This window comes from Cannabis sativa, chromosome 3 (genome assembly GCF_029168945.1).
Source record: "Cannabis sativa cultivar Pink pepper isolate KNU-18-1 chromosome 3, ASM2916894v1, whole genome shotgun sequence".
Taxonomy (NCBI): Eukaryota; Viridiplantae; Streptophyta; class Magnoliopsida; order Rosales; family Cannabaceae; genus Cannabis; species Cannabis sativa.
Window position 1 is genome coordinate 1409870 of NC_083603.1, and position 21486 is coordinate 1431355.

A 21486-nucleotide genomic window follows, 5' to 3' on the forward strand; every position below is an offset into this window, starting at 1 on the left:
TATTTATTTATGGAACAACTCTGACAAATATTGGAAACAAAAAGACCTTCTCAGTTGATTGCCTTGATGTAAATTACTACATGGTTTGGAAACAGAAAGACCTTCTCACTTCTCAGCTGTCACACACACATCCATCAAATATCAATCGACTACTTCTGTTTGTGTTATTGCTTCTGTTTGCTCTAATTATACAATATATTATCATATTGTATAATATTATATTAAATTATGATATACACATACAAAATAATATCAAACATAATTAATACTATATAAAAATAGGGATATGATTTTGTCCCGTGATGTACTTTCACGGATTGTATTCCGTGGTACATTAGATGGGTCTCAGGGTACATTTAAATGAGTGTCAGGGTACGTTTTTAATTTTTAACCCTAATTACCCCTAGATCAATCTCAGCCGTCAGATCAAATAACTCCCTCATTCGTCATTGCCGTACATCACTTGACATAATCGTTGAAAGTACAATAACGGGACAAAATCATATCCCTATAAAAATATGACATATAATACAAATTAATATTACACTATGTACTAAATGGACCCTAAAGTTATTGTTAAAGGTACATTGATATTTGCTGTCAGCTCATTTCATTCTCATAAAATGAGTATTCATCAATATCAACTTTGATGAAGTGGGTGAATAATTTTGGTTAATGATCAAACACCAAGGAATGTAGTAGAGTTGAATTTCATCGTAGAACTTGAATATTAGCAGGTAAGAAAATATGTCACAAACTACTCTTCTAGTTAATTTTCATAACAAGGATGAAAGATAGATATGAACAAACATAACACCAAAAAACATATGAGGAAATTATGAGATACAAAAGATATGAACACATTTCAAGCTGCCATACACTCACACATCACAGCTCTGACAAAATGGTGGGAATTGGTAATGGGACAACTCGGCAGTTAATGATTGAAATCCATTCACAAGCTGTGTGTGGAATTCTTGGTCCTCCTCTCCAATCAATCTAAAATGTACACCGATGGCACGCTCACAAACATTCTTGAATTCAAGGACCGCAGCACTGAGCTGCTCTAGTTCCTCAGACTGCAGCTTCGTTGTAGGCTCACCGGACAAGAATGCAGTGCATACACTTAATACCCCACTGTTCACCTGTGCATAGACACACACAAACTTATCAACACCATTGTTGGCTAAGAAACTAGATTACATGAATTGAGCGCAACTAACCTGGACAGCCATACTGCCTTGAAGAATTCTCTGAAGGCTTCGCAGACGTGGGAGTCGGTGCTCTTCAGAACCACGAGGCTTGTCGAGTTCATTCCTTAATGCAGCTGTTCGAGTTTCAATCATTCCAATTGCAATTTCTACTGGGGAGAACTCGAGCAACTCTGATTTGGTCACCAAGAGCCTATTAACAAGTGCAGGGAAAGAGCCTTCTGTCTGCAGAACAGTTCGCCTCTTCCACTGGTCTTTCAACCCACCTTGAGTCTTTCCATTTTTGGTAAATGGTGTGTCAAACAAGAAACGATCAAAGACACCATCTCGGACACTTGCTGTAGAAAGAGAGAAGATTCTCTCCCTTCTGCTAGCCAAATCTTCATCCTCCGAAACTGCATCAACAGCAGTTATTTGAAGATAGCAAACTCCAGGCTGCAACTCATTGGCCTTAACTTGCCTAGAATCTGAAATTATATGCAGGGTGTGGTTCCCATCCATCCTAGACTCATAAATACGGCTTAGCTTCTTCATCATGTCACCTAACCGCACATCACGAGGCTCTCTGCATACATATTCCTTTCTGTCCAGCTTCCCAAATCTATCACCATAAAATCCCACCCTATAGTAGGTAGCATCAGCGAATGCAATTGGACTTGATTCCTGCTCGGGAATCGATTTATAGATACTCGCAAGTACATTGAGACAATTGGCAAGCTGACCATACGCCCTCCTGCTTTTATGAAAAGGAATGACCAGTTCCCAAATGCTTGCACTGAAATGAAAGAGCTCAGCTCGAGAGAAAAGCTTACTCGCAAGTTGTAGATATTTCACGGCAGAGTCAACTGTGAGCTTTGAAGTACCATATCCGTCTAACTCAGCTGCAGTGGCCTCGGAAGAGATCTCACTACTAATCATTGGGCATATTTTACAAAGAGCAGTTATATGATCCTTGCTCCACACACCATCATTTCTAGCCACAAGGGCCTAAAAAAATTAAAAGTTGTTTTAGAAATATGATATGACCAAATTAATCAGAAAGCAAGAGATCAATCCCCATTGAAAAGAACAATGATATAGCTCAAAGTTCAAATATCAAACTACTAGGAACGGTAAAAACGATTGGACCATGCCACTACCAAAAAGCTAAAAAGTTCTTCCTTTCGTTTTCTCCCTAAGTAACAAAATGTAACAAAATTCAAGTTATTTGTAAAAAATCACCATTAGAGGCTAAGCTAGCAACATACAAGATCTAACATTACAAGATATAATGTGTCCTTACCTTAATTACAACCCCAGCAACAGCCACAGCACATTGGGCAGCTTCAGCCCAAGATTGAATCTCCTGATGTGCATCACATAAACGAAGTAACCACATTATGTGAAGATCAGGAACAGAGGCAAATGCCATAGCAAATTTATAAAAGCTTTCAGCAGCTGCATATCTGTCCATAGTGATCATAGATCCCTGAAAAAGGTTGAAACCAATTTAGTTCTACAGTAATAGTTCATAAAAGGTTTATTCAATGATACATCATAAAGGGTGGAATTGTATAACTAAATTTAAAGCAAATCCAACTACAAACACATGCCTCAATCAATGCAGACGTCGCTAAGTGTACTTACCAAAAGTGAATGTTCCAAATTACAATCAAGGACAAGAGGAAGACTTTCTGACAGATATTTCACATTTGGCCAGGACCACTTACTCTCTGTCATCTTTTCTGGGAGAGCCAATAGAGCACTCTCAGAAAGACCACACTCCCTCAACAGACCGGGGCTCTTATCTTCATCTGACATTTCTTCCAATGATTTTCTAAGACGCCGAGTTTCACTGCTCTCTTCTAGTGTCCCATCAGGATTCATCTGAGTCACTTGCACATCAGACATAAGTTCTGACAATGTAATGATAAGCATAACTCTCAACCTGGCTGTTTGCATAGAGTAATAGAAAGAACTCTGCAAAAAAAAAAAGGTGGCGGAAGTTAATTTTGTCCAAAAAGCTGATCATAAGAAGTGCTCCAATGTGAAGAACCTACCCTAACAAGTATTTGGAGCCCAACAACAGCCCTTATTCTAATGTTGTCGTTCAGGAAAACTGCAAGTCGAAGAAGATGGAAAACAACTTGTTTTAAGAAACCATCGTTCTCTCTCGCCATCAGAGTCGCACCATGAAGGTTGAATACACTGTTGAAAATAGGTACATAAGCTTTCCAGAAAGCAAGTGGTTGATTTCGAGAGATGAAGCTCATAAATATAGCTGTGACACAATCGAGTTTGCTGTAGTCGGTAGCAACACTATGGGAAGCAGCCATAGTGGAAAATTTCTCAGTAATTTCTAAAACCTGAAGACTAACAGAAGCACTCAAGTTTTCTTCCCAGAGCTCCTGAAAATGGTAAAGTTATTAGCAACCTAAAAGTAATACACGACTGAACAAATTCAGAACGGGGTTAAATACTGTGCTACTTACACAATCTGCCATTGCAGCAATCAAAAATAATATATGATGAAGTAAACATACCAGTTTTTGCCTCAATAATGGGTGCAAGGATTGTCTAAGAGCCTGGGCAGAAGCTTCAATTGGAGAAGATTGTGCCTGAGAGAGATCTTCTCTCAATGGGCTCGGAGAACTTAACTGAGAATTTACTCTTTGCCACAAATATCCATTTTCGGGTGTTCCTTGAGGCTGCATGAGAGAGATTCAACATAAGTGTTATGCATAAAAATGAGTAACTACCAAACGCTTAACAATATTATGATGAGCAGATGACCTTAAAACAACAAATAAGTAACTAAGAAAAGCATAATCAAAGACAAAACACTGGAAGCATCAATTTCTTGATTTAAGACCACAATAAACCAACTCACTCTGACCTCTTGTTTTGATGCCTCAGACAGATAATTGTTGATTGCCGGAGAAAGTCTATCAGAGTACTTGGGGGACGCTGCAGGTACATCCCCAACAGGACTACGAGAACTAGAACCCATAAACATGCCATCAGCAGACCTGTGCTGTAAAAGTGAATATTACAAAATCAGTGTCACAAGCTATAGTTAAAGAAAGAGTGAGAATCTACAATAAATAGATTACTGTACATTGCTATCATATTCTTGGAATAATTAACTTCCATTTTAATAATTAATACCACGGTTAAAGGGTATACTTCTGGGAAATCTTCAACGCAATAAATGGCCCCATGGTAACAAGTTTTTCCTTTATCATTCCAGCTGAATTATTGATAGGATTCAAAATAAGTAGGGTTGACAGGATTTGAACCTGTGACATTTTGTACCCAAAACAAACGAGCTACCGAGCTGCACTACATCCCTTTCAATTGGTCTACAGTATCTTATCATTTTTTTTTCATTTTTAAGCTCATATCATATAATAATAGACTTATATGTGTACTAAATAAATATAATATGAAAACCATTACAAAAAAATGAATATTTCAGGAGAATTCTCAAACAAAAAGGGACGCATTTGTTGCTTTAAGAAAAAACTAATGGATATCTATTAAATCCCCACCACGTATAGTGCATAACAAAAAAAGTTAATTTACAGACAAAGGATGTGCATTTAAAGAATAAGGACAAGCAAACTTTTTTCATTCCAAGTATGTCAATTTTCATTACCAAGTGGCTTATATTATTACTCGTGTCTCAATTAAATAAAATTAAGGCAAAAAAAATTCCGGATGTGGCCTTACAGCATTTGGAGGTCAGAAAGATGATATGTATGCATGGTTTATGTTTATAGAACCTAAACAAGTAAACTAAATGACAGTAACAGTCAATCATATGATTAAGATAAAAGAGAAATATCAATGAACCTCGAAAAGACTTAGGCATTCCTCCATGAGTTTGAAAAATAATCTAGTCCGTGCAATGCTCTGCTGCCACACCTTCACAACTGATGCATCATCAAGATTGCGCACAATTTGCAAAATAACTATGAGAACTTCACGCTTTTCAACAGCACTAAGGTTGTAAAAAACATCCATTCCATCCAAGATCTGCATAGCCGACATCAATAATCAGTAAAATAATTGAACACTGATAATATATGGTAGTATCATAAATCATTTACTGTTCAATAGAGAAAGTTTAGCTAGATCAGTTAACAGTCCAAAAATATTATGCTGAAATAGATTCAATAGCACTATTTACCTGGCCAATAAGAGAAAAATACAGTTGCGCAATATACAGTTTATCTTCAGGCTTCTGGTATCGAGCATCAAATTCGTGCTTGCACATAAGGACCACCAGAATTCTAGCAGCCTACACGGACAGAATTATATGATTACAGGTTACAAAAGAAACAAAACTATGTTAGTATACGCATTCATCCTCCCACATTATCCATTAAACTGTCTTTACCTTTGCTCGAAGAGACAAGTCATCATGATCCCAAGTTAGGAAAAGTTCTTGAATTAGGACAGATGAGAGGTAGTTCCTAAAACACAAACATTGTTATCAAAACATTAAAAATCAACGAATTGCCAAGATATGACTTTGATTACTACATTAAGACCCCAAAATTATTTGGAGTTCTGGAGTTTGGTGCAACTGCAAGGTAGTTGTGGAGGGGTATATGAAGTACCTATGTGAAGGGTCTCTCCCAGGCATTTTAACTAAAAGATCGTGACTGCATATGATCTGCAAAAATGAGAGCTTACAATCATGCAGAGGAGGTTGGCGAGCTCCAGAAAACTTGTCCAGGTACAACGACACCTGCAGTGATTAGAAAATGTAAAATATCTTAGCACCTCACACATGCAGCAAATAGCATATAATTTTTCTCATTACATTCTCTCTTCCCTTACCCGACTTTCTAGGTTTAATCCAACTCACTCCACACAACAACAGCAGAAATAACAAGCAATAATTTGGTACATCCTATAATGCAATCATGTGGCTCTAATGCGGGAACAAAATGCAGCTTCCATTATAAAAGGAAAAACACCCATACCAATTCAAAAGCCTGGCAAGGTTCAATAATCAATAGAAGATCATAACAGAAGAAGGCCAAACTACTGTTCAAGCGTTTTGCTAAAAGTAACCTCTTCTTACAACCGTCGTGTACTTCTGTCAGCAAGCAATCATACAACTGCATAATGCATCTGAATAATTTTTCATTAAGTTGCATAGGTGGGATGTGTTCACCTGCATTGTGAAATTTACATATTGAAGAAATAAGAGACAAGAAGGAATTTCCTAAGACACATATTTTCTTTTTTGAAAAAGAGAAGAGATCCACTTGTCTTAGACAGGATCCTCCTCGTTATATATTAAAAAGCCTCGGTTGTGGCGGAAGAAAACCATGGTTACAAATGACATCAAGCAAAAAGTCCTAAGACAAAATCACTCTCCAGAGCTTCCCCAGGAGGGGACTAAAAAAACTAATCAGAGCCACTACTGCCCTTATAAAATTGTTTTCCATTCTCTACATAAATCTAAAAAAGACAAATCCTCAAAATGTTTGGTTCTAAAGACCCAAGTAGCTGTCCAAAATTTAACTTTCTCCCACACATCCGCTCCTACGACACATATTTTCATTGCAAGTAACTTACCTAATGGAAGACTGCGATAGAAAAGACGAGTCTTTTCCAATGCCATGGACTTGACGACAAGCTCAAGAAAAAACCAAGCCATGGCTAAAACATCATCATATACTGGTCCAACACAATAACCTTTAGCCAGCTGAAAAACCACATCCAACAAATTAAAAGAAAAAACATATGCAATGGTAAGAGTAATATAGTAATAATTCCTGCACGCATATAGAACTGGTCATCACAACATACAGAAAGAGATGGAAAAATTACATCAAAGAGCCAGGATTAAAAAAACGAAGATCTTTTCGCTTAATTATTATTCATCAATATCTCTTTTCATTTTCAATTTTTTTTATATAGGATGAAACATTGAACAAGTAGAATATCAGAGGCACATCCATACTACTAGTGATTTCAGACAAGAGATTACAATCTCTATAAAGAGGAGTTTAACTATTAGCCTGACGTCATAACTGTGTTGTGGAACAATATAGAGTTATTTATTACACCTTTAGACTTAATTTTGTATGAAAAATAGTGATGATTTGTGGTTTTAGTTATTTAATTTAAAGTTAATGTGTATTTTTGAAGTTAGTAATTCAAATTTGGAGTTTTAAGTGTTTTAGAAGCTAATTGAAATTAAATAATTATTTTGATATAGTTTTTTGTGTGAAAAAGGATTTAAGTGAACCATTGGCAAATTGAATGAAAAGGGACAGACAGAAGTGGGAAAAGAAACAAAAGCTGAAATTTCCTAGATTGCTAAGATTCATGTCCATAATTCGTGCCTAGGCAGAATGTATCCATAAGTGGTGCCAGATGGAGATATTTTGGACTGAAAAGTGATCCAATTAAGTGGGCCAAGGAGGAGAAAAGATATTGTATACCCTTTCTAATTTGGGAATGAAGCTACTGTATACCCTAGCTATATAAAAGAGAGCTAACATGAAAAGAAAGAGTGTTTGGCTTATCAAAGGCGTATGAAGAAGAAGAAGAAAAAAAAGAAAACACAAGAATTTGAAAGACGAAGGTAAGGACAAGAAGATTCCACCTACAAAATCATTAATCTAGGATTTGTTCTCTTTTCTTCTTTATTTTGTATTTTTTCATTTTGCATAGCTATTCTAGTATTCGTGGATATTAATTTTCTATTTTGGTTATGTTTGCTAATTTAGCTATGAGCTAAGCTTTTGAGACTTGAATGGTTAAAGAACCCATCGTAATGTTTTTTCAAGTTTAAATACATTACTTAAGCTAAATCATCGTTATTCATTCAAGTGTCTTCATGATTATTAATTTTTGTTGTTTGGCCAACAATGGCAATTTTTTAAGCTAGATTCAATATTAGAAAAGTAGAAAGGTTAGATTTAGTAGTTAGTACTTAAATGATGCAAGAGAATACTCATTTTCTAGGTTGTTATTAGTGAGTAGAATAGGAATATTTTACTTACTGTAACGTCCCCGCTTCAAGCCTCTATTGGGCCCTTACATTCACGGACTAATGGCTCTTACACACGGGTACGCCACTCTGACTGCTTCCTGGACTGATAACTGACCCTACAGACCAACACGAGTGTTTCCAGCGTGCTTTGTCCTCACTCGCACGCTTCCTGGGAAAACTTCCCAGAAGGTCACCCATCCTGAAATTGCCCCAGGTCAAGCACGCTTAACTGTGGAGTTCTTTCATGATGGGCTACCGAAAAACAAGATGCACCTTGTTGATATAGGTAGTACCAATCAATCCATTTAAGCTCTCTTCAACTGTGTAGTCCCATACCTACACAGTCTCAGAATCATCCCACTTGACCTTCCCCAGGCGTTGTGGGATTGCACAGCTTACCCAGTATTTCCCCTTACGGATCACGGGACTACTGACTGTCACACTTACCTTCCATAACTTTTGAGAATTGGTACTTTGAATTGTGTTATCAATTCCGATTTGATATAAGAATATATTTAACTAGGTGGAAGAGCTTTATCCATGAGTTTCGAAAAAATCTCATGAGCTTTTTGTGAATTCTAGTTAACTTTGTGTATTTTGTTGAAGTGTTGCTATAGCATTCTGCACATTTTTAGACATAGGAGGATTTTAGCTCTTCAAGTCCAGTTTTCTATTGATAACTCTTTCTTGTTGTCATTTCTCTAGCAATCGTGGTCACTTTTAAGCATATTTTCATTTTGTTTATTTTATTTTAGTTCACAACCTCCAATCAATTTATTTTCTTAAATAATTGGTTTTACACTAAATTTTCCTTGCAATCCCTGTGGAGACATATTCTATACTTATTATTACTTATTACTTTATTGCTTGTTCGAACTGTGACACTTGCACATTAATTTTCACAACACTTATACTGAAAGATAAATTAGTCAACAGAACCAGTCGAGTAAAGGACCTAAGTTTTTTAAACTAGGATTTGGGCCTACTTGAGCATAGGAGAACAGAAAGTACAAAGGAAATTTTATCAGTGATAATCAAGAAAAGGACATGCTAAAACCAACTGACAAAATGAAGAACTAGTGTCACCTTAGCTCTAGCCAAACTTCCCCAGACAACGGATAAACCATGATATACAGGAGGCTGACGACCCCCAAAGTCATCAAACACATAATCAACATAGCTGACCAGAAAATGGTTTCTTCCAGCATTATCAACTGAATCCTGCTGCACCCTACAAAAAATCCTCCATACAAAGTCAAATGAATCCAAAATCAACAAAAATAATTTGAGCATAATACGAACAAGAAAATATAACAATACATGTATGCATATATTTCTCTGCATCTTAACTACATCTGATTGTCAGAAACTTCAATCTGTGTCAGGCAGGTACACCAGTATATTCCTTGCAGAAGACATTAGTGTGTGTTTATAATGTGTTCGGAGCAATGCAAAGGCATAATAAAACCAAATAACACACCTGGTAACAATAATAACCATGGTTCTGAAAGATGCAATCTGAAAAGAGTGGGAAATTTATTATAGCAATCTACAAGTACAACACCCAATATAAATAATTTAAAGAAGAAGAAAATGTCTTTGATCATTGTTGAGCTCAATCAAACTTCTAAGTAAATGCTAATGAAACCAACGTCATTAAATCAACTTTAAAAGCGACCCCCGAAGAGTCAAAGACTTGACATCTTCAGAAATTTTTGGGTAGCACTTAGGCTAAAAGCATTGAAGAGTATAAAAATTAACAATTTCGAAGTTCTTAGGCTAGGCTAGTTTATGGTTTGTTTTCCTTCGGCTTTGTAATCTCTTAATATATTACTATTACACCATTTATTCGTAACTAAAAAACTGAGTCCTGAGACACCCTGAATTTAGTAGAGCACCGATAAATGACAAACCTGGAGTGTTTCTCCACCAATGACCATAACATGGAGAAGCATATTCAAAATAGGATGAAGAAATTGAAGCAAAGCAGTAGAATCAACATGCTTTAAAAAGTTCATAGCCTGCAATCAAAATTAACATGTGAGATGAAATCTGCATTAATTAGAACAAGAAAATGGATTCAGAGAAATCAGCATAGTCAACGACTTTTATGGCACTCGAATTACATTGCTGGAGAATACTATAGTGTAAGTCTATAATTAACAAGACTTATAGTCTATAACTATAATTAACGTCTTGAGCAGAATATTCACAAGTTTGAACCTTGGTACCTAGAACTGACCTTTGTTCTACAGCGACCAATTCTTGAAGACAGCTTTTTTTTTCTCAACACGGTAAATGTTGTGAAGATAAAAGAGTAAAGAAAAATGGAAAACAATAGTTTGATAAAAAAAAATACCTCAAGGAGTTCAGAACCCCACGGTGGCCTTGTTCGAAGAGTATACCCATCATACTCAAGAAAAAAATCTCTAATGCGTTCATTGATGGGATATAATGATGAACAAAGTCTTAAGCGTAATCTAAAGACATTCCTTCCATCCTCCAAATAATGAAGTCTCTCCTACAATGGAGAAAATGGGTAATAAAATAAACCAATCCAGAAACTCATTAACTAAAAACATAAAAAGTGTAATACATCAGAAGCTCAAACAGTATCTCAAGCATACCCTGCCAGTATCCTGGAGATAATATGGAACCAACTCTTCCATAATTGGCAAAGAAATCTCAGATCGCAACCTGACCAAAGCCATAAACATTATAGTACTATTGAGAGATCATAAAACAGAGAAAGAGAGAGTCAAACACACTAATTATTTAATCGATAGGATCCCATGCAGATTTCAACAGCTATGATCATGCCCTGGTGAGTTTCCAGTTTCAAACATGTATAAACTAAAGCACATCTGACTGAAGTAACCAAAGTGGCCACTTAAAGCTATACCCACCACATTGCAAACACTCACCACCCGTAATGATCTAGGTTGACTCTTAACAATGATAACTATCTTTGACGCAAAATGTATGATAGTCAATGTTAACTCAATGATAGAAGAGGGAAGAAAGTGCATCGTAAACATAAGTTTATTTTCATGTTCCAGTGTTCGGAAGGAAAGAATGAAGAACAAGAAATAAAATCAACAAGGTATAGACATACTGAGCGTGTGTGGATAATGGTAGCGCTGCATATCCAATTACTACCTGGAAAATGCATGGGAAACATAACCATTTAAATGAAACTGAAACAAAGTTAACTGTAGAAGAAGGAAGATGAAATAACACATAGCTACAAAAAATTATGTAATGCTATAGATGTTGAATCTTACAGGCTTTGGTGCTTCCAATTTTGTTTGAAGGTCCACATGGAAAAAAGTGAACAAAAGATGATGAGTTGGTGTCCAGGTAGCTGGGAGGGACAGTTTAATCTCATCGTGGAAACTAGCCACCCTAGCACTAACAGCAACTTGAGTATGAGTGCACCTCTGAAGTGTTGCCCCGTGCTCCTTTGGATACATCGCCTACTCACATGTGTTGTAAAACTAAGTTAAATGTTGTTGAAAGGAAAACTGATTTTTGTAAAAACAAGTCATTATATTTACCTCTAATGGTTGTCTACGAATGTCAGCGTCATCCGCTCTAAGTTCAACCCGCACAAACAAATTCCTCTTCCAACTTAAACTAACAGTCAAGGGATATACATAGAGAAAATGAAAAGGCTGCAAAAAAGGCTCGTTTCTTGTTGTAGTACAAAAGTCGAAAGCTTGGAACTGTAAGCCAACCGATACAATCATTTAGTTTCACGGGAATAGAAAAACAGTACATAAAATGTAATGGAGACCTAAAATGGCATTCATCATAATAGATGTAGACACAAAGTGTTATAATCATAAATAGGATGCAAATAATAGTAATAAGATTGAGAATCAAAAATAAATAAGCAGATAGTAGATACACAGAGATCTGTCTTATAGCAAGTGATGGTTTCAGTTCAAGGGGTAAAAAAACAGAGCAACAGCTTCATACTTACATCATCAGAACCAAATTCCTGATTTATTTGAGCATTTGATCCATTTCCAGAAATTTCTTTAGCTTCAAAAGAATTCCTCTTAGAGTTGCTACAATGAAGCCCATCTGAACCATTACTGCTATGCTTTCCATATGCAGAATCAGCAACGCGATCAACAGGATCATCTGTGGTTAGACTACCAGTTTCTGATATGATTTCTAAGTCAGCATGATCAATGTGGTGCTTCTCGACCTCCAGTCTCAAAACACCTTTTACAGGTTTGTGTATTTTGCGTTTAGGATCCTACACATCAAAGGAAAACCATACAAAATAATGAATATTATACATTAATACATGGGCGAAGCCACATAGAGCCCAAGTAAGGCAGCCGCCCCATCTGAAATTTGACTCAATTCTAAATATTTTTGGGCCTTTATACAAATACCAATCTGCTCAAATAGTACTTAATATAATTGTTTGGTGTAGTGGTAAAGGTATATTTAAAGGTTAAGGATGTCACAATTGTGTATTATTTTATACTTTAAATTTTTATTTAATTTTAGTCCACATAATATAAAAATAAGTATTGATATTAAGTACCATGGCTTTTAGTACTACTATGAGTCTATGAGGTAGCACCCTATAAATAATTATTGGTTTTCTATAATCATTATTAAAAGTAAAATAAGTGGGATTCGATATTAAATTGCACCAATAGCTTATGACACTTCATAGAGGGCGCTAGGCACCATAGATGCCCTTAAGCATTTCACTATAAAACTAGATAATAGCTTCATTTAAATTTTATTTGCCCAAGCTAATAAGAACTAGGATTAAACATTACACTAATAAGAAAATAAAACTACATGAGTTGATGCCTGCTGTACCTGGAGTGAGTCTTCAGTGTAGCTCTCTTTGACTTTATTTAAGTTTGATATCTCCACTATAACAGAGCTTCCAGTTGAATAACCCAGCTTCCCATCTAGTGTAACCTTTGCACTAGGCTCAAAAACACCCGCATTAGAACTTGATCCAAACACACTTGGAGCAAGTTGGCTGCTTGGAGAATCAGACCCACCAGAAGCTGCAGTAATGCTGTTATCAAATAATGGAACAATAGCCCAGGCAAAGGACTCTTTGTAAGGCATTATTTGGGACCACACCTGCAATTTTTGCTTCTCTCTCTCAGTCAAGTGAACCTATTTGGGTGGATTTAAGTTGTTAGTTATATAAATGAGACCAAATTAGAACATGGATACTACACATGAGCTGACCCCACCCAAATAAAATATAGCATAATTGTCTATTTCAGCTGAAAATGAAAGAGAGTTAGTTTTAGTTGTCATACATTGTCTGTCTCCACTCTCCACAATTTACTATAGATTCCGATCACTCAATTTTTTGTGATAGATAGCCTATCAACATTGTTAGACAAATGAATGATAAAGCAAAGCTTTCTTTCTTCCTTAGTATAATTAGACAAGTTTCATGAGAGTTATATTGGATAACAACTCAACATTATAAATGATATTTTCATGTCTTAATGACCATTCAAGCTTTGAAGATAAAAGTTGCAGCAACATGTCTTATGGCGTCAAATTCTTTTTTATTGGAAAGAAAACCTTAGCATGTGCATAGCCAAATTCCATGCACTGAGACTCGTAGGGTAATAAAAAACTAAAAGTAGAAGTACATGGACATTCACATACTGGCTCTTTGCGAGAATAGACTGAAGGCATAACCCCACCATCTTCAGAAGCATGCCTCTCTAACTGAATTAGCAGACAGACTGATGCTGATGGAGCATCTAAATGAAAGATTCCACGAGACTCAGATGGAGCATTTGCCTGGAAAATACCACATCTTGAATGTTCAGATGTTGCAGGAATGGCAAAAATAAATAGACGTGGGTGAGGAGAGGGAATAAGAATAGAAGTTTCTACAACGTCCTTACAACTTACATCTTGCATTTCACTGGGTAGCACAAGAAAATGGAAGTCTTCAGACAACTTATCTCTTCTATCACAATTGTATAAGCAAATTGTACCGGAAAATGGCTCTATAAAATATATAAACATATGTATAGAGAAAGAGAGAAACAGAGATCAGAATTTACCACATGCAACTCAAAACAATAGCACCAATACATGAGTAAACTGCTTACCAACTAGTCCAGCTTGGAATGACAAGGATAGAACTTTCACAGAAATCTTCAATCCACTGAAACAACCAAAAGAGTGAGAAAAGGGATGAAACAGATCAGTATGGAAAAAAGTATAAAAGGACCAAAAATTTCTACTAAGCAACAATATTTTAGTAATTCCATACTGAGATACAGGAGTTTTTGGAATCCTTTGACCAAATATCAGTGATCTTTCGTTTTCCCAGTCAAAAGCCGGTTCATAAGCTGGTAGTGGGGATTGACCAAAATGCTGCAAATATTTTTTTTGTTTAACAACTCATCAATCCTGAAGTACACTAGAATGAAGCTACACGTATGATAATTGCTACAATGATCCAGTAGAAATAAGATCTGAGCCAGCAAAACCTTTAAAGTATTTGATAGTGATGGGTCAGAAGAAGTACTAGCCTCAGTAAACTGCAGTCCTGAGGCACTTGGCACATCATCATCAGTGGGGTCTTCAGTCTTGCTTTGTCTTGCATTAGCAAGACGCATTTCTGTAAAGGGGTTGAAGAAATTTATTATAAATCGGAAGTTAATAAACTGATTCCGCATTGGCACTCAATGCTTCCCCTTTTATTTAAATTGTGAGACTAATCAGCCAACGGTCGCAGAAAAACCATTATATTTAAGTTACTCCATAAGTTCTGCAGCAGTAGCACTACCATACAATACATACACCATCATTATTTAATTCTGCATTTGCAAAAATAACACTTCTAAGGTACAAATAAATTAAACAAATCCTAATACCATTTTGTAAAAAAAGCTATGGTGTGTTTCTATTTGTAATCATTACTAATTTAGAACTCTAGAATAAAACCATCAACTGAATAAATTCATGGAGCAGAAACTATCCACTCTACCTTACAGCTTATCAAGTGTACTGTTAATCACATGTTCCACTAGAACACAAGTGATAGTCAGGATTCTTACAATTTCATCTAAACTAATTAAGTTATTCCTTACTTTAGCAACAAGCTAACTGTAGTAATTTAGTAGAGAGTCAAAGAAGGAATCTTTTTACCTGTCTCATTATCAGTATCAGGGCCTTCATAAATGTGGTTCTGAAACGACACAGGAGCAACACTCTCATAGTGACCATACTTATTCTCATCCTTAACCCAATCAGCACTATAACACTTAACCAACTCCTTAATATGCGGCCACTGCTCTAAATTCTCCTCAAACTACCAAAAATAAAATAAAATAAAATACCACAAACACAAACATTGCCAAATTTAAACTCAATAACCAAAATAAAACCAAATGGCATTTCTTGATGATTAAAAAAAAAAGGCTTATCGGAGGAAAACCCAATCAATTACCTTGTTCTGCCATTTAGTGGTGGCAGAAGTGGAACCCCAGCGAGGGCGGAGGTGCAACATTGCAGGTCTAGGGTTTATTTCTTGGAAAACCATAATGGGGTAAAATTTTCTGCGTTGTTATCAAACTTTGATTTTTATAAAGGTGAGCGTTTTTCCATTTTCTCTTTTCTTTTTGATAAAGTATAAAGGTAAGCTTTTTAATATATATATTATATAAAGGAGGAAGGGAAATCGAAGTTGAACCATTATAAAGATAAACTCCTCCAATGAAGAAGAAACCCATTTGGAAAGAGAGAGAAGGGAATAAGCTCAAAGCTTTAAGCTTCAGACTCAGACTCACACCAAAGTGAGGTAGGAATGATCAGAAGAGCACAGGGCACTAGTCAAAGTATAGTCCAAATAAAAGGGAAAAAAAATGTGAAATTTGCAAAACTAACTAGCTATGTGGAATACTAATAAAACAATAATAATTTATTTTTTTTTGTACGAAAAAAATAATAGAGAATTGCTAAAAGACACTAGAGCATTCTCGTAGATTTTTATATAATTTAATATAATAACTTTTAGGGAGTATCGCTAATTAATTACAACGCAACATGTCAAGAAGGTATTAGGCCCCACTATAACAAATAGCAATGCTCAAAAAATAATACAACAACAAAAAGTGACTAATCTAATATAATTAATTGAAAATGACTTGAGGTTAGTTTAAATGTGTATATTGAAAGTCTTAAATTCGAATTCCAAATTATATATTGTAATAAATAAAAACTTAATTCAAAAAAATATATATAATTAATTCAATCTACACTTTTATAAATTAGATTCGATTAAATTTAAATTATTGTGCGAACTAGTTTGGATCTAAAATATGAAATCCGCACTTAATGTAAATTGAATGCACTATAACAAATAGTGCGAATCGACCCTACCATCCGTCTAGACCTTGGCTTTGGTCCTAGCCCCAGATCCCGAACATTAGCTCAATCCGAATTATTTATTATGTATTAAATAATTCATATTGTATTAATGTAATACAAAATTCTATCAAAGTCCAAACATTGTTCTATAGAATACGACCTTTTAACATAGCATACCAAACCTACCCTAAAAATATTGATAATTATTGTCCCCTACATACTGTTGGAGAATATAAAATATAAATACACAACTCAAAGTGTACAGCAGCAATAATATATTATGTATTATTATACTAATGATTTCTCCACCTAATCCTATAGCTAACAAATAAAACAAACACGCTCTTAATTTATATAAAACTTGCCATAGACATATTCAACATATCTATTAATATACTACATTAGAAATTGGATCGAAGCTAAAATCTGTCTGGTAAGTTGAACACTAGTACTGGTTTAATTAGTTAATTGACCATTTTAATTTGCTATATAATTATGTGCTAATTCTGTTTTGACAACAGCAACACAAGGTTTGATCAATGTCTTCAGTCATCAATTCTACTGTGGAGAAGTTACTGAAGGTGACCATGTTGGTAAGCCTCTCACTGCAAGCTTTCTTGTTAGTTTTGGCACCTGTTCGAAAATGGTCAAGAAGCAACTTCATAGCAAGGTTTGTCTGGGCATTTTACTTGGTAGCAGACTGGATTGCTGCCACAATTATTGGACAAATCATCAAGAGCATTGTCAAAGGCGACGACACCAAAAACAACCAAGACGATCATTACTCGTTGTGGGCATCGTTTCTATTGATGCATCTTGGTGGCCCTGATACCATTACTTCATTGTCTTTAGAAGACAACGAGCTGTGGATCAGACACCTCTTTGGCCTCATTTTGCAAGTTATCTCAGCTGTTTTTACTCTCTACAGGAGAGGAACAAAAAACAGGCTGTTGTGGCCTAATATCTTAGTTTTCATTGTAGGAGTCATCAAGTTTGGAGAGAGAACTTGGGCTTTGCGCTTGGCAAGCCTGAAAAAATTTGGAGAGACCAATTTGCCTGATCCAAATCCTGGTCCTGATTACCAAGAAGCTCAACAAGTCTACTCAACAATGAGAACTGTCCATGTCAAAAGTACCATAACAGAGATGATGGCATCAACCATGTCTGGTGGTGTAAGCAATTATGGCCATACTCAACACATTTCAGACAATAACCAACAATCTTCACAAAATTTACAAGAGTTGAAACTACTCAAAGTAGCATATGCCCACTATGAAACTTTCAAGGGGCTTATTGTTGGCTTCCTTCTCAGCTCCAAAGACAGAGAATCGAGTCGAAGTTATTTTCTCCATGAAAACGCTGCTCGCGCATTTAGACTGGTTGAGTACGAGCTCAGCTTCATGTACCAAGTTCTACACACCAAGGCAGTTGTTATACATGGAATAATCGGTTACTCCCTTCGCTTCATTACTATTTGCTTCACGGTTTTAGGCTTCTTGGTTTTTCGTTTCATTGGAAAGCATGGCTTTAATAAGTTAGATACTGATGTTACTTATGTACTATTCATTGGAGCCATTGTCCTTGACACTCTTTCTGCTCTTAAGCTTTTTTTCTCAGATTTTGTCCTCATGGGACCTATGGGTAATTTCATCAGTAGATTATTTATTCCAAAAGCTATAATGCAGAGAAAAAGATGGTCCAAATCAGTTAATCAAAAGGACATAATTAGTCATTGTTTGGCACCTAAGATGGAATTCAAAGACATGTTTGTTTATCTAAACAAGTATGGGGAGTTTGAGGTCATGAAAAGGATTCTGTACAACTTTTCTTACTGGAAACCAGTGGATAATCATCTTAAGAAATTAATTTTTGAAGAGCTGAAAGATAAATCCAAGAAGGCAATTAATTTGAGAGAAGCAATGGAGGCATGTTCACAAAGAGGAGAGGCTGCTCTGTTACAGAATCCTTCAAGCTATATCAAACTGAAATGGAGCATAGGTGAGTTCCAATATGCTGAGAGCCTTCTTCTTTGGCACTTAGCTACTGAGCTTTGCTACAATGATCAGGCCAATTCAAGTACTTCAGAAGAAGATAAGTCATGTTGGAAACTCTTTGCTGAACGTTGTTGTCGCACATGCGTTTGTCAAGGTCACCAAGATGATCACCAATCAAGTGTAAGTGATCATAGAAATATTTGTAAGCTCATTTCGAATTACATGTTCTATCTTCTAGTAAACAAATCAGTGATGTTAGCACCAATTATGGGCAACTGGAACATAGTGTTTGGAGATACTTGTGCAGATGCCAATAGATTTTTCGAAAAGCATAAGCTTTCGCGTCATGGTAAGGTGTGTGAGAAGATTCTATCTGTGAAACCGAAGATTAAATCGACAGCTATGAAAGGCGAGAGAAGCAAATCTGTGTTCTTTGATGCTTGTATTCTTGCGCAACAATTACAAAATGAGGAATCACAGTGGAAGATTATGAGCCAAGTTTGGGTGGAAATGTTGTCATATGCAGCCATTAATTGCACGCCATTCGTTCATGCTAAACAGCTTAGTAAAGGAGGAGAGCTCTTGACATTCACATGGCTGCTAATGAACCATTTGGGTTTGGGAACCCAATTTGTCGAGCAAGAACACCATGCTGGAACAAAGATGGTCACAGTCATTTGAGGAAGAACCCATGTCACCTCATTATTAGTATTTGTTAACCAATGAAAGATTGGTTAGGTAGTTAGTTATATTGTTTAGTTAGAAAACTGTTTTTGTATTCTGTTATGTTAGTTAACTTTGTAACTGAATTATATTGAACATTGTGCTTATAAATAAGGTGTCAAGCTAACCGAATAGGATAAGCTTTTCTTTGACAATTCATTTCTAAAGCTTTGCTAATGTGCTATGCATTTCTCTTCTTTCTCTTCCAAACTTTACTGCCATTGATATGGTATCAATCGCCACTGACCACTGTCTTGCTTGATTCTGGTGATGACATGCTTTGGTTTGCTGACACAAGGGCCACAAACCCTAATTTTTGCCAGATTATGCAAGCGGGCTGCGACACTACAAAAGCATGTTGTGACCCGTGTCTTTTTAACTAGGGATGTACATAAACTTTTATAAACTGCCCAATCCAAATAATCCGCTCAAACCAAACCGAGATACCCCACGAAAAATACAAACCGAAAAACCCAACCAAAATATAACTCGCCTAATCTTTATATTAGGCGGGATTGGGCGGATTGAAATAATACCAAACCGCCCAATCTACCCGAACTAACCTAACCAACCCACTTAAGGGGTTTTTTTTTATATATTTATATATTTTTATGATAGATATTTATATACCATATAATTTATATGACTATTTAAAAAATATATTAAATATAAAGTTGAAACTAATATATTTTTTATGGTGGTTGATTTCAACTTTAAATTCAATCTAAACATATTTATCTCATTATTACAATTAACTAAAATATAATAATTATTGTAAAAATAAAAAAAAATACTTGTGGTTGGTCTGGACAAGTTAACCCGACCAAATCGACTAATTTCATTGGGCAGGTTACAATTTTTGTTTTTTTAGGTTCACTTAGATTTTTGCAACCCAATCTTTACATTGAGTTGAATAAAATGTAGCATAAACCGACCAACGTACACCCTTATTTTTAACACGCCCAGGGTTTTCCAAACACAAGAGGCGAGCCACGACACTGCAAGGGCATGTCGCAAGCTCCAAATTTTGAGGGCCTTCTGCCTCAACATTGAATCCCAATGTTGAGGCCTTCCTATAGACTTCCAAATCACGACATTTTTGCCAAATTTTTACCTTTTAGCACCCTGACATTAGATTTCCATGTCGAGGTGCTACTTTACATTTTCCAATTCTTTAACATTAAAAGCTTCAATCGCACCGAATCTATTGAAGTTTTTTTTTTTTTGAATTCATCTCATTATGCTTTAGTGACAAGACTTTATTTAATTCATCATTTCTTTAACAATTTTCCTCAAATTTTTTCTCTTCATTTTTACTACTAAACCTGAAAAATATTAACAACCACAAGTGTAAAATTGCACAAAACACAACTAAAACATACTAAAAAAAACTTTAAAAATCTACTTAAAAATAATACTAATTAAGTCCTAACAAAGACCTCCAATTTTGTACTTCATGTCAGCAAGGAAAAAGTCACACGCTTCCCTTTCCAACATCCAATACATGTGCCACTCAACCTTTGGTCCTTATTCACACTGATTTATGGGAACCTTCCCATGTTCAATCAAAACAAGGCTACAAGTATCGTGTTAACTTTTTGGATGATTACAGCAGGTACAACTTGATCTATCTACTTGTGTATGTAGATGATATTCTAATAATAAGTCCAAATTTATCCTTGGTCAATCAGGATTTCATAATGAGTTTATATTACAAGATTTGAGACCAGTTCATTATTTCCTAGGAGTGGAGACATACAAAGATGCAAATGGGATGTACTTGAGTCAAAGCAAGTACATAATTGACTTACTTCTAAGATTGCATATGGAAGGTGCAAAGAGTTGTTCAAACCCAACAAGTTCTATTTCTAAACTGAGCTTACTTGATGGTGATCCTTTTGAAGATAGCACACTAGGGGTACTTCAGTATCTAAGCCTCACAAGACCTGATGTTGCTTTCATCACTAACAAGCTCAGTTAGTTTCTACGTGCTCCAATTGTCAAATATTGGGAAGCATGCAAGAGGTTACTCATATATCTCAAAGGCACATTAATAGAATACTTATGGCTTAAACCAACTACTGATTAAAGTCTTCAGGGATAGAGTGATGCAGACTGGGCCAGCTGCATCGATAATAGAAGATCAACAAGAGGATACCTTATG

The 21486-nt window shown here is 35.7% G+C and overlaps 1 protein-coding gene and 1 pseudogene across 1 annotated transcript; one reads left to right on the forward strand and one right to left on the reverse strand.

The window, feature by feature from the left end:
* Positions 1–709: 709 nt before the first annotated feature.
* Positions 710–16073, reverse strand: LOC115708721 (guanine nucleotide exchange factor SPIKE 1-like; annotated as a pseudogene).
* Positions 16074–17011: 938 nt separating this feature from the next.
* Positions 17012–19441, forward strand: LOC133035394 (uncharacterized). Its single transcript, XM_061111268.1, has 2 exons — positions 17012–17038; positions 17127–19441. The coding sequence occupies exon 2, from the start codon at positions 17145–17147 to the stop codon at positions 19278–19280; it is 2136 nt and encodes a 711-aa protein (XP_060967251.1). The 5' UTR covers positions 17012–17038; positions 17127–17144; the 3' UTR covers positions 19281–19441.
* Positions 19442–21486: the final 2045 nt, after the last annotated feature.

What these genes read in the sequence shown, in the direction of transcription:
- LOC133035394 (XM_061111268.1), top strand. Translation starts at nt 17,145, where the DNA reads ATGTCTTCAGTCATCAATTCTACTGTGGAGAAGTTACTGAAGGTGACC.